General features: G+C 42.5%; 1 protein-coding gene across 7 annotated transcripts in view; it reads left to right on the top strand.

Moving 5' to 3' along the window:
- The first annotated feature begins 9,213 nt into the window (after window positions 1-9,213).
- LOC129811250 (attractin-like) overlaps window positions 9,214-12,514 on the top strand; it is a 242,380-nt gene continuing 239,079 nt past the window's right edge. For 5 of the 7 annotated variants that reach the window (XM_055862410.1, XM_055862406.1, XM_055862405.1 and 2 more), the window contains exon 1: window positions 9,215-9,704. In XM_055862410.1, coding sequence (XP_055718385.1) covers window positions 9,445-9,704 — 260 coding nt within the window. In that variant the 5' untranslated portion in view covers window positions 9,215-9,444. Of the gene's footprint in view, window positions 9,705-12,514 lie in introns of all 7 variants that reach the window. The other 2 variants (XM_055862407.1, XM_055862408.1) reach the window with 2 other exon arrangements.

Genomic DNA, 12,514 nt, shown 5'->3' with positions numbered 1-12,514 from the left:
TTACTGTTTCCTTTTATTTGTTTACCCCAGTTTTTTGGGGAGAAAAATATTTTGACCATTCTCAGGAATCAGGTTGAACATTTTATTATAAACTGACCAGTATAATATGAGTTGGGTGGCAGCAACAAGCTGTCCCTTAACGTGATCAACACAGAGGAGATTGTGGACTACAGGAAAAGGAAGACGGAGCACGCCCCCATTCTCATCGACGGGGCCGCAGTGGAGCGGGCTGAGAGCGACGGGGCCGCAGTGGGGCGGGCTGAGAGCGACGGGGCCGCAGTGGGGCGGGCTGAGAGCGACGGGGCCGCAGTGGGGCGGGCTGAGAGCGTCGGGGCCGCAGTGGGGCGGGCTGAGAGCGTCGGGGCCGCAGTGGAGCAGGTTGAGAGCGACGGGGCTGCAGTGGAGCAGGTTGAGAGCGACGGGGCCGCAGTGGAGCAGGTTGAGAGCTTCAAGTTCCTTAGTTTGTTGGTGATGTGGACACTAACATCGGCCAAGCACACCAAGACAGTCGTGAAGATGGCACGACAACACCTATTCCTCCACAGGAGACTGAAAAGATTTGGCATGGGTCCTCAGATCCTCAAAAGGTTTTACAGCTTCACCATCGAGAGCATCCTGACTGGTTGCATCACTGCCTGGTACGGCAACTGCTCGACCTCCGACCGCAAGGCACTACAGAGGGTAGTGCGTACGGCCCAGTACATCACTGGGGCCAAGCTTCCTGCCATCCAGGAACTCTATACCAGGCGGTGTCAGAGGAAGGCCCTGAAAATTGTCAAAGATTCCAGCCACACAAGTCATAGACTGTTCTCTCTGCTACTGCACGGCAAACGGTACCGGAGCACCAAGTCTAGGTCCAAGAGGCTTCTAAACAGCTTCTACCCCCAAGCCATAAGACTCCTGAACAGCTATTCAAATGGCTACCCAGACTAGTTGCATTGTCACCCCCCCCATCCCCATTTTTACACTCCTACTTCTCTGTTTATTATCCATGTATGGTTACTTTGGCTCTACCTACGTGCACATATCTGTATCAGACCTCACGCTCTGATACAGTCTGATGGCTTGTAGATACCAACAGGTTCAGAGACAGTTTCTATCAGACCTCATGCTCTGATACAGTCTGATGACTGTACATAGAAACTGTCTCTGAGCCTGTTGGTATCAGACCTCATGCTCTGATACAGTCTGATGGCTTGTAGATAGAAACTGTATCAGACCTCACGCTCTGATACAGTCTGATGGCCGATAGGAAGGAAACCGCTGTGGGGTCCTTGATGATTCTGCCGTCTGCCTGTCGTTGTCGTTGCAGGTTATCAGACAGACCATATATATATATATAATTAGAGAGACAGTGTGTGTGTGTATGACCAATTTAATTGTGAGGCGAGATTATGTAATAATTAAAAGGTTGCTAAAATTCGAACAGTTCGACAAACAACGTATAATGTACCATCTAAACCGATGTGAAATATATTTTCCATAATGAAACATTTGTTCGTTCAGATGTTTGAAGCTGGTGAAAACAACATTTTTAATAACGGGAAGCATAGAAAAGCTCTCAGAATAGATCTACCACTTCTTAGACTTGCATTCAATGAGTGACAGATCTATAACTACATTTCTATGAATCGATGTACACTGAACAAAAATATAAACGCCACAGGTGAAGTGTTGGTCCCATGTTTCATGAGCTGAAATAAAAGTTCCCAGAAATGTTCCATACCCACAAATCTTATTTCTCTCAAATTTTGTGCACAAATTTGTTTACATCCCTGTTAGTGAGCATTTCTCCTTTGCCAAGATAATCCATCCACCTGACAGGTGTGGCATATCAAGAAGCTGATTAAGCAGCATGATCATTACACAGGTGCACCTTGTGCTGCAGACAATAATAGGCCAATCTAAAAATGTGCAGTTCTGTCAGACAATGCCGCAGATCTCAGGTTTTGAGTAAGTGCGCAATTGGCATAATGGCTGTAGGAATGTCCACCAAAGCTGTTGTCAGGGAATTTAATGTAATTTTTTTCTGCCATAAACTGCCTCCAACCTCATTTTAGTGAATTTGGCAGTACGTCCAACCGGCCTTACAACCGCAGACCACGTGTAACCACATCAGCCCAGGACCACCACATCTGGCTTTTTCACCTGCGGGATGGTCTGAGACCTGGACGATCCCGCAGGTGAAGAAGCCAGATGTTTGTGCACACCCAGTTTCATCAGCTGTCCAGGCAAAGGAGAAATGCTCACTAACAGGGATGTAAACTAATTTGTGCACAAAATTTGCCACCTGGACAGCTGATGAAACTGGGTGTGCACAACCGAAGAATTTCTTCAGAAACTGTCTCAGGGAAGTTCATCTGTGTGCCCATCGCCCTCACCCGGGCCTTGACCTGCGTCCTGACTGCAGTTTGGCATTGTAACTGACTTCAGTGGGAAAATGCTCACATTCGATGACCTGGAGACGTGTGCTGTTCACGGATGAATCCTGGTTTCAACTGGTACCGGGCAGATGGTGTGGATGGCGTTGTGTGGGCGAGTGGTTTGCAGAATGTTGTGGACAGAGTGCCTTCTGGTGGTGGGGTTATTGTATGGGCAGGCATAAGCTATGGACAACAAACACAATTGCATTTTATCGATGGCAATTTGAATGCACAGAGATACCGTGATGAGATCCTGAGGCCCATTGTCCTGCCATTTATCCTCCATCACCTCATGTTTCAGCATGATAATGCATGGCCTCGTGTCACAAGGATCTGTACACAATTCCTGGAAGCTGAAATTAAACCTTTCAACATTGAGGGGTCAAACCACCCAGTTTATATATATATATATATATATATATATATACTGTGTGCATGGGATTTATTATGTCTTGTCTTTTATAGAACCTTTTGACAGTTTTATTACGTTTGAATTTGAGGAGTTTGATTCATTGGTGGACATTTTAGTGGCCTGTCTTCTGTGGTGTTTTGACCATTCTGTTAGCATTTGTCCTTTCTGGATACAGTTTACCACCTTTACCACCACTGCTTCTACTACAGTAACTGGTGATAGAAACGGAAAAGGAAACGTATTGCTACAGAGTGGCCACTGATGTTTCCATCTAGTCCCTGTTTCACAGCCCCTTCACTGCATTCTAATGCCGCATTCACGTACTGGTCGGAACTAGGAAACTCTGACATTTCCGATTTGCTAACTGGTTGCAGTTATACATGTGCCGTGTTCAAGGAAGCAGCTAGTCGGACATTTTCACTATTTCCTAGTTCCGACAAGCATATGAACGCGGCATAATCCGTGTAGCACCGATTGGGATTTACAACGGGATATATCCACCTGGGAACCTCACTATCTTTCGCGGTCATATCAACCAATAGTTTTTTTTGTGGCTTCACAGAGAATTTGTATTGGTCCAGCGATGACTGTTTTAACCACAGGACACGCCACCACTAGAGTTTCTGACGTCAGTGGCTTTCCCTTGTGGTGGTAGTCACTAGTTACCACAGCCACAAAGTCAGAAGGCTCAACCAATCAGATGAGGGAGTGTGAGGATGCGGATTCCGTTTTGCGGGAAATACCTAATTTTCGAAACGGCATATCGAGTTTGAGGGCCAAATAACTATATACATTCAGGAATAAGAATTGGCAATTTCACAAAAATTCTGAACATTGAGAAAGGACAAAACAAACGTTTATTTATTTTTTAGATGACAAGTAGCTAACGTTTGCTACTCATCTAAAATGGTGTAAGGGATTCCATTCCAAGCACAGAGGAGTTAGTTTCCCTACAAGCCTTTAATGCTAAGAGATATACTGTTTTTCACCTTTTCATTTTTTTTCTTCCTGTAAAGCACATTTGTTTATTTCTATTTGAACTTTATTTAGCATTGTGTTGCATTCCATGTCTGAAATGTGCTGTATAAATAAAGCTTGATTTGTATGTGTATGCACGTTGTGTGTCAGTCTGTACGTTGTCAATGTGTAGCGTGGTTCGTTCTGCGTTGTGTAATTCTTAATGAAGACGCTGCCACAACTGATGGTCTGCTCGTTGAAATCTTTTTATTTGCCCTGCACACGAAGAGACAACACACACGTTACCCTTGGTGCAGTCACAGCTCTCCGGCACCTTGCTAGCCGAGGGTCAGGCAAAAGAGCGCCAAAAGGAATTAACAGGTGCTGCGTGCACACTCGCTGCACAACAGCATATACAAGTAAAACTATACAGAACATAATTCTGACAAAATAAAAGACATACCTGCACACGAAGAGACAACACACACGTTACCCTTGGTGCAGTCACAGCTCTCCGGCACCTGCGCGAGCACATGTACACTCACTCAACCACTGTCACAAGTACTTAGAAGTTACAACAGATACCCCAGTCAGTGAGCTCTGTGAAACTTGTTAACATAAATTCCTACACTGTCCACACTATAACAAACGTATGGTTGCAAAACAGTACATTGTATAACCTTATGACGGTTCCATATTAAACAGTTTCGGAGCCAAGGACAACATACCTTGCTAGCCGAGGGTCAGGCAAAAGAGAACGATAAAGTGGTATGGGGATACAGATAACCCGCGATGGGCCAAACCAAAATATACAAAACTTTTACAATCACTTGTATGTACAATATTGGTATGAAAAAGTGTTTGTACACCAAATAAAAACATTAGCTATGCAGCTGTAATTAAATAAAAAAATACACTGAATTATTATTATTATTACCAGATTATTAACATCCCCTCTTGACCTGGCCTATTTGAATTGGTCCTTGTGTGCAATTTGGTGCGTAATCTAGGGGAACAACATCACACTGCTACAAATGCACTTATTAATGAAACAGGTGACTGAGGAGTTATACTCCTCAATGCCATAGGAAGAATCCCAGAACATATTCCAGTCTGTGCAAAACAGTCCTGTAGCTTAGCATCTGCTTCATCTGACCACCTTTTTTTATTGACAGAGTCACTGGTACTTCCTGCTTTAATTTTAGCTTGTAAGCAGGAATCAGGAGGATAGAATTATGGTCAGATTTGCCAAATTACGGGTGAGGGAGAGCTTTGTTTGCGTCTCTGTGTGTGGAGTAAAGGTGGTCTAGAGTTTTTTTTAAATGTATTATTATTTTTTACCCTCTGGTTGCACATTTAACATGCTGATATAAATGAGGTAAAACTGATAAGTTTTCCTGCATTAAAGTCCCCGGCCACTAGGAGTGCCGCCTCTGGATGAGCATTTTCTTGTTTGCTTATGGCCTTGTTTGCTTACAGCTTGTTGAGTGCGGTCTTAGTGCCAGCATCGGTTTGTGGTGGAAAATAGACAGCTACGAATATAGATGAGAACTTTCTTGGTAGATGATGTGGTCTGCAGCTTTTAATGAGGTACTCTACCTCAGGTGAGCTATACCTCAAGACTTCTTTAATATTAGACATCGCAAACCAGCTGTTGACAAATAGACACAGACCACAACCGTTTGTCTTATGCCAAATGTATATCATAGTCTCGGACGGAGCTCATCCAGTTTATTCTCCAGTGACTGCACGTTTGCCAATAGAACGGACAGATGGTGAAGGCGGATTATCAACTCGCTGACAAATTCTCCCTAAACACCCGGATCTGCGCCCCCTGGTCCGGGAGGAGACGTAAATCTTTCGCCTCCAATTCGTAAAAAAAAGAAAAAAAAGCTTTTTCCAGTTGGAGGTGAATAATCGCTGTTCTGATATCCAGAAGCTCTTTTCAGCAATAAGAGACGATGGCAGAAACATTATGTACAAAACAAGTTACAAACAACGAGAAAAAACACCACACAATTGGTTAGGAGCACGTAAAACAGCGGCCGTCCCCTCCGTAAAACAACAGCCGTCCCCTCCGGTGCCATTCTCATTCTGGTCACTAGTGTAACCAGGAGAAGAGGCCTCATTTAACACAGTAAATTCATCATGCTTGAGCCATGTTTCAGTCAAGTGGCTATCTAGCCTAGCAGCATACTCATGCAGAGAGAGTAAGCCAACCAACTAAACTAAAAGATCTTTACAACTTTTGATCAAACATTTTGTCAAAGAAAGAAAATCGTAAGCTTCCACATTGGTAGCAAGGTCCAGCTAGTCAAAATGTTGCAAACGTTTGACTAGCTGGAGTTTAACCACAATATTTGTTGTATTATTTGTTCTGTCTTTACAGGTGGATTAAATTGAAATTGCAACCAACTTTCTAAGGCTTGTTTTAAAAAAGAATTATATTTTGGATTATATTTTTTTGTAATCAAATAACTGAAAGTGAGAGGCTGCAATCTGAATAAAGAGGAAAAGGCCATTCTTGAACATGGGGTGAGACATTCTTACTAATTTACTAGAGAACCAGTTCAGATTTAAGTATAACTTTTGTATGACTGATGCCTTTAGTGAGAGGTCTAATGCTTTAATATTGAATCATTTCAGCGCTCCAAATTCATTCTCATTATATAAATAGGCCTGTTTAATTTTGTCTGGATTGCCGTTCCAAATACAATTGAATATTGTTTGTGCATATAATTTAAAAAACTGGTCGCTAGGTGTAGGCAAGACCATAAGCAAATAGGTAAACTGGGATATGACTAAAGAGCCACAGACTGTACAGACTGACAACGTGGTGAAGAGCTGTGTTCCACAGACTGACAACGTAGAGAAGAGCTGTGTTCCACAGACTGACAACGTAGAGAAGAGCTGTGTTCCACAGACTGACAACGTAGAGAAGAGCTGTGTTCCACAGACTGACAACGTAGAGAAGAGCTGTGTTCCACAGACTGACAACGTAGAGAAGAGCTGTGTTCCAGAGACTGACAACGTAGAGAAGAGCTGTGTTCCACAGACTGTACAGACTGACAACGTAGAGAAGAGCTGTGTTCCACAGACTGACAACGTAGTGAAGAGCTGTGTTCCACAGACTGACAACGTGGAGAAGAGCTGTGTTCCACAGACTGACAACGTAGAGAAGAGCTGTGTTCCACAGACTGACAACGTAGTGAAGAGTTGTGTTCCACAGACTGTACAGACTGACAACGTAGAGAAGAGCTGTGAGCCACAGACTGACAACGTAGTGAAGAGCTGTGTTCCACAGACTGACAACGTAGAGAAGAGCTGTGTTCCACAGACTGTACAGACTGACAACGTAGAGAAGAGCTGTGAGCCACAGACTGTACAGACTGACAACGTAGAGAAGAGCTGTGTTCCACAGACTGACAACGTAGTGAAGAGCTGTGTTCCAGACTGACAACGTGGAGAAGAGCTGTGAGCCACAGACTGTACAGACTGACAACGTAGAGAAGAGCTGTGAGCCACAGACTGTACAGGCTGACAACGTAGAGAAGAGCTGTGTTCCACAGACTGACAACGTAGAGAAGAGCTGTGTTCCAGACTGTACAGACTGACAACGTAGAGAAGAGCTGTGAGCCACAGACTGTACAGACTGACAACGTAGAGAAGAGCTGTGTTCCACAGACTGACAACGTAGTGAAGAGCTGTGTTCCAGACTGACAACGTGGAGAAGAGCTGTGTTCCAGACTGTACAGACTGACAACGTAGAGAAGAGCTGTGTTCCAGAGACTGACAACGTAGAGAAGAGCTGTGTTCCAGACTGTACAGACTGACAACATAGAGAAGAGCTGTGTTCCACAGACTGACAACGTAGGGAAGAGCTGTGTTCCAGACTGACAACGTGGAGAAGAGCTGTGAGCCACAGACTGTACAGGCTGACAACATCTAGTAGACCAGCTTCCAGCTTCCTGGTCCACAGTAGGACAGGAACTGGACCAGTGTGTTTGGTTTGGCTAGCAGCTTCCTGGTCCACAGTAGGGCACTATTGTGCAGACGCCACTTGGTCTCTTCCTAATCGGTCTCCCCCTCGTTTGTCATCTGTCTGAATACAATTTTAATCCAAAGTAGTGCACTCTATAGTGAATAGGATGCCATTTGTGATGTGAGGGTTGTTCCTACAGCACTGTCAGGAGGAGGCAGGTTGTTATGGGTCCATTACCATGGTGATTCACCTACATTCTGAACTACAAAACGGGTTCATTACCATGGTGATTCACCTACATTCTGAACTACAAAACGGGTTCATTACCATGGTGATTCACCTACATTCTGAACTACAAAACGGGTCCATTACCATGGTGATTCACCTACATTCTGAACTACAAAACGGGTTCATTACCATGGTGATTCACCTACATTCTGAACTACAAAACGGGTTCATTACCATGGTGATTCACCTACATTCTGAACTACAAAACGGGTTCATTACAATGGTGATTCACCTACATTCTGAACTACAAAACGGGTTCATTACCATGGTGATTCACCTACATTCTGAACTACAAAACGGGTTCATTACCATGGTGATTCACCTACATTCTGAACTACAAAACGGGTCCATTACCATGGTGATTCACCTACATTCTGAACTACAAAACGGGTTCATTACCATGGTGATTCACCTACATTCTGAACTACAAAACGGGTTCATTACCATGGTGATTCACCTACATTCTGAACTACAAAACGGGTCCATGACCATGGTGATTCACCTACATTCTGAACTACAAAACGGGTCCATTACCATGGTGATTCACCTACATTCTGAACTACAAAACGGGTCCATTACCATGGTGATTCACCTACATTCTGAACTACAAAACGGGTTCATTACCATGGTGATTCACCTACATTCTGAACTACAAAACGGGTTCATTACCACGGTGATTCTAATCAGTCAACACGGTGATGCTGTTTTATTGTTGTGTGCATAAAACCCTCTCAAAATGTATAGATAGAGACATTAGACTGTGATTATTACAGCAGAGACAATTTAGAGACATTTACAGTCAGTTTGTCTCTATTTCTAATCTGATTGCTAAATGTCAGGGTTGTCTGTTTATGTCTTCTGCAGGCTGACCTCTCACCATGAAAGAGCGCTGTGTTTCCATGGGCTTGCATGGCCTTTATTATAAAGAATACTCTGAATGCAATTCAATCAGAATCATCTGTAATTGAGGGTACATGTATAAAGTTTAAGTATGCATTAAATCATGTGTTAGATAAAAAATGATCATACATTTACTGGAACAAATTTAATTGGAATTTTAAACCCATAATAAAATTGATGTCCTCGTGACATCTGCAATCGTTGCGCATTTCCGTGTGTGTCTGTAAACGCCTCCTGACGTCACTTCCGGATGTCAATATGCAGCTATGTTCAGCGGTGGTATCATAGCCACCGGAAAAATGTAATGGAAGAATGAGATTATAATCAAGCACAACAAGGAGATAGGAAGGAGTCGTTCTAGCAACAACTGTGTCCCTCTCATATTTCCACGGAGCTTGAAAACCAGGCCGGTCGCATTCAAATACGACCAGAAGTGGACTAGTGGTACGGACCTGTTTCGAGCAGTAGCCATCTTTTAGAGAATGGACGGGGCGATACGGCGGCCGGCCTGCATCCTGAGCCTGACTAGCGGGCTGGTGGAGGTTGGTGGCCGGGCCTCGATGCTCCAAACACTGCTCATTTTCTCCGCTTTCGGGCTTCTCCTTGGACTGCCCGCTATCACCGATGCGAAAGAATGCGACAAACCGTGCATGAATGGGCAATGCAACACGTCTACGGGCAACTGTGTGTGCAGCCCCGGTTGGGTCGGGGACCAATGCCAACACTGCGGAGGAAGGTTCAGGTGAGAATCGCTGCCTACGACTTCCATTATATATCAGTCACTGGACGAAGTCCTCTTCTGTATGGGGGACTTCTGAGTCCCGACGCTCGGTCTCAACATTAATATGGAGCGATTTCAGTACCAACATAAATTGTATTTGATTTCTTTCATTTTGAATTCGTTTTAGCTAGGACTTTGAATTTAATATTTTTTAAATTTCTAATGTAGAAATGTAATCATTTAATTCATAAATTGAACTTGTATTTCATGATTTGACACTGAATTGAGTGAATATTATATTCAGTTTAAATATATATATTTCAATTTAATTGAATATTCAAATTAAATGTATATATTAAGTTGCACTATTGTAGATTGTTTGAATCAAGTTTACAAACTATAGTTTCAAGTTTATCAAAGTTTCATACAGTACCTTGAGAAAGTATTCATACCCTTTAATTAGTTCCACATTTTGTGTTACAGCCTGAATTTAAAATGGATCGAATATATTATTTCTCTCACCCATCTACATATAATGACAAAGTGAATTTTTTTGTTGAATATTTTTGCTAATTTATTGAAAATTAAATCGACATCTCATTTACATGATGTATTGCGTGATGTATTGTCTACCTTCTTTCCCTTTGTGTTGTTGTCCCTGCCCGATGATGTTGCTACCATGCTGTGTTGTCATGTGTTGCTACCATGCTGTGTTGTCATGTGTTGCTGCCATGCTATGTTGTTGTGTTGTCTCTCTTTATGTAGTGTTGTGGTGTCTCTCTTTATGTAGTGTTGTGGTGTCTCTCTTTATGTAGTGATGTGGTGTCTCTCTTTATGTAGTGTTGTGGTGTCTCTCTTTATGTAGTGTTGTGGTGTCTCTCTTTATGTAGTGTTGTGTTGTCTCTCTATGTAGTGTTGTGGTGTCTCTCTTTATGTAGTGTTGTGGTCTCTCTCTTTATGTAGTGTTGTGTTGTCTCTCTATGTAGTGTTGTGGTGTCTCTCTTTATGTAGTGTTGTGGTGTCTCTCTCTCTATGTAGTGTTGTGGTGTCTCTCTCTCTATGTAGTGTTGTGGTGTCTCTCTCTATGTAGTGTTGTGGTGTCTCTCTCTATGTAGTGTTGTGGTGTCTCTCTTTATGTAGTGTTGTGTTGTGTCTCTTTATGTAGTGTTGTGGTCTCTCTCTATGTAGTGTTGTGTTGTGTCTCTTTATGTAGTGTTGTGGTGTCTCTCTATGTAGTGTTGTGGTGTCTCTCTATGTAGTGTTGTGGTGTCTCTCTTTATGTAGTGATGTGGTGTCTCTCTTTATGTAGTGATGTGGTGTCTCTCTTTATGTAGTGTTGTGGTGTCTCTCTTTATGTAGTGTTGTGGTGTCTCTCTCTTTATGTAGTGTAGTGGTGTCTCTCTTTATGTAGTGTAGTGGTGTCTCTCTTTATGTAGTGTTGTGTTGTCTCTCTTTATGTAGTGTTGTGGTGTCTCTCTTTATGTAGTGTTGTGGTGTCTCTCTCTATGTAGTGTTGTGTTGTCTCTCTTTATGTAGTGTTGTGGTGTCTCTCTTTATGTAGTGTGTGGTGTCTCTCTCTATGTAGTGTTGTTTTCTCTCTTTATGTAGTGTTGTGGTGTCTCTCTCTATGTAGTGTTGTGTTTTCTCTCTTTATGTAGTGTTGTGTTTTCTCTCTTTATGTAGTGTTGTGGTGTCTCTCTTTATGTAGTGTTGTGGTGTCTCTCTTTATGTAGTGTTGTGTTGTCTCTCTTTATGTAGTGTTGTGGTGTCTCTCTTTATGTAGTGTTGTGTTGTGTCTCTTTATGTAGTGTTGTAGTGTATCTCTTTATGTAGTGTTGTGTTGTGTCTCTTTATGTAGTGTTGTAGTGTATCTCTCTTTATGTAGTGTTGTGGTGTCTCTCTTTATGTAGTGTTGTAGTGTCTCTCTCTCTTTATGTAGTGTTGTGTTGTGTCTCTTTATGTAGTGTTGTAGTGTATCTCTCTTTATGTAGTGTTGTAGTGTCTCTCTCTCTTTATGTAGTGTTGTGGTGTCTCTATGTAGTGTTGTGGTGTCTCTCTTTATGTAGTGTTGTGGTGTCTCTCTTTATGTAGTGTTGTGTTGTCTCTCTTTATGTAGTGTTGTGGTCTCTCTCTTTATGTAGTGTTGTGGTGTCTCTCTTTATGTAGTGTTTTCTCTCTTCATGTAGTGTTGTGGTGTATCTCTCTTTATGTAGTGTTGTGGTGTCTCTCTTTATGTAGTGTTGTGGTCTCTCTCTTTATGTAGTGTTGTGTTGTCTCTCTCTTTATGTAGTGTTGTGGTGTCTCTCTCTTTATGTAGTGATGTGGTCTCTCTCTTTATGTAGTGTTGTGGTGTCTCTCTCTCTATGTAGTGTTGTGGTGTCTCTCTTTATGTAGTGTTGTGGTGTCTCTCTTTATGTAGTGTTGTGTTGTCTCTCTTTATGTAGTGTTGTGGTCTCTCTCTTTATGTAGTGTTGTGGTGTCTCTCTTTATGTAGTGTTTTCTCTCTTCATGTAGTGTTGTGGTGTATCTCTCTTTATGTAGTGTTGTGGTGTCTCTCTTTATGTAGTGTTGTGGTCTCTCTCTTTATGTAGTGTTGTGGTGTCTCTCTCTTTATGTAGTGTTGTGGTGTCTCTCTCTCTTTATGTAGTATTGTGTTGTCTCTCTCTTTATGTAGTGTTGTGGTGTCTCTTTATGTACTGTTGTGGTGTCTCTTTATGTAGTGTTGTGTTGTCTCTCTCTTTATGTAGTGTTGTGGTGTCTCTCTATGTAGTGTTGTGGTGTCTCTCTTTATGTAGTGTTGTAGTGTCTCTCTTTATGTAGTGTTGTGGTCT

Source organism: Salvelinus fontinalis, chromosome 15, assembly GCF_029448725.1.
Source record: "Salvelinus fontinalis isolate EN_2023a chromosome 15, ASM2944872v1, whole genome shotgun sequence".
Lineage (NCBI taxonomy): Eukaryota > Metazoa > Chordata > Actinopteri > Salmoniformes > Salmonidae > Salvelinus > Salvelinus fontinalis.
The sequence above is the reverse complement of the archived record's forward strand: the minus strand, read 5'-3'. Positions and strand labels throughout refer to the sequence as shown.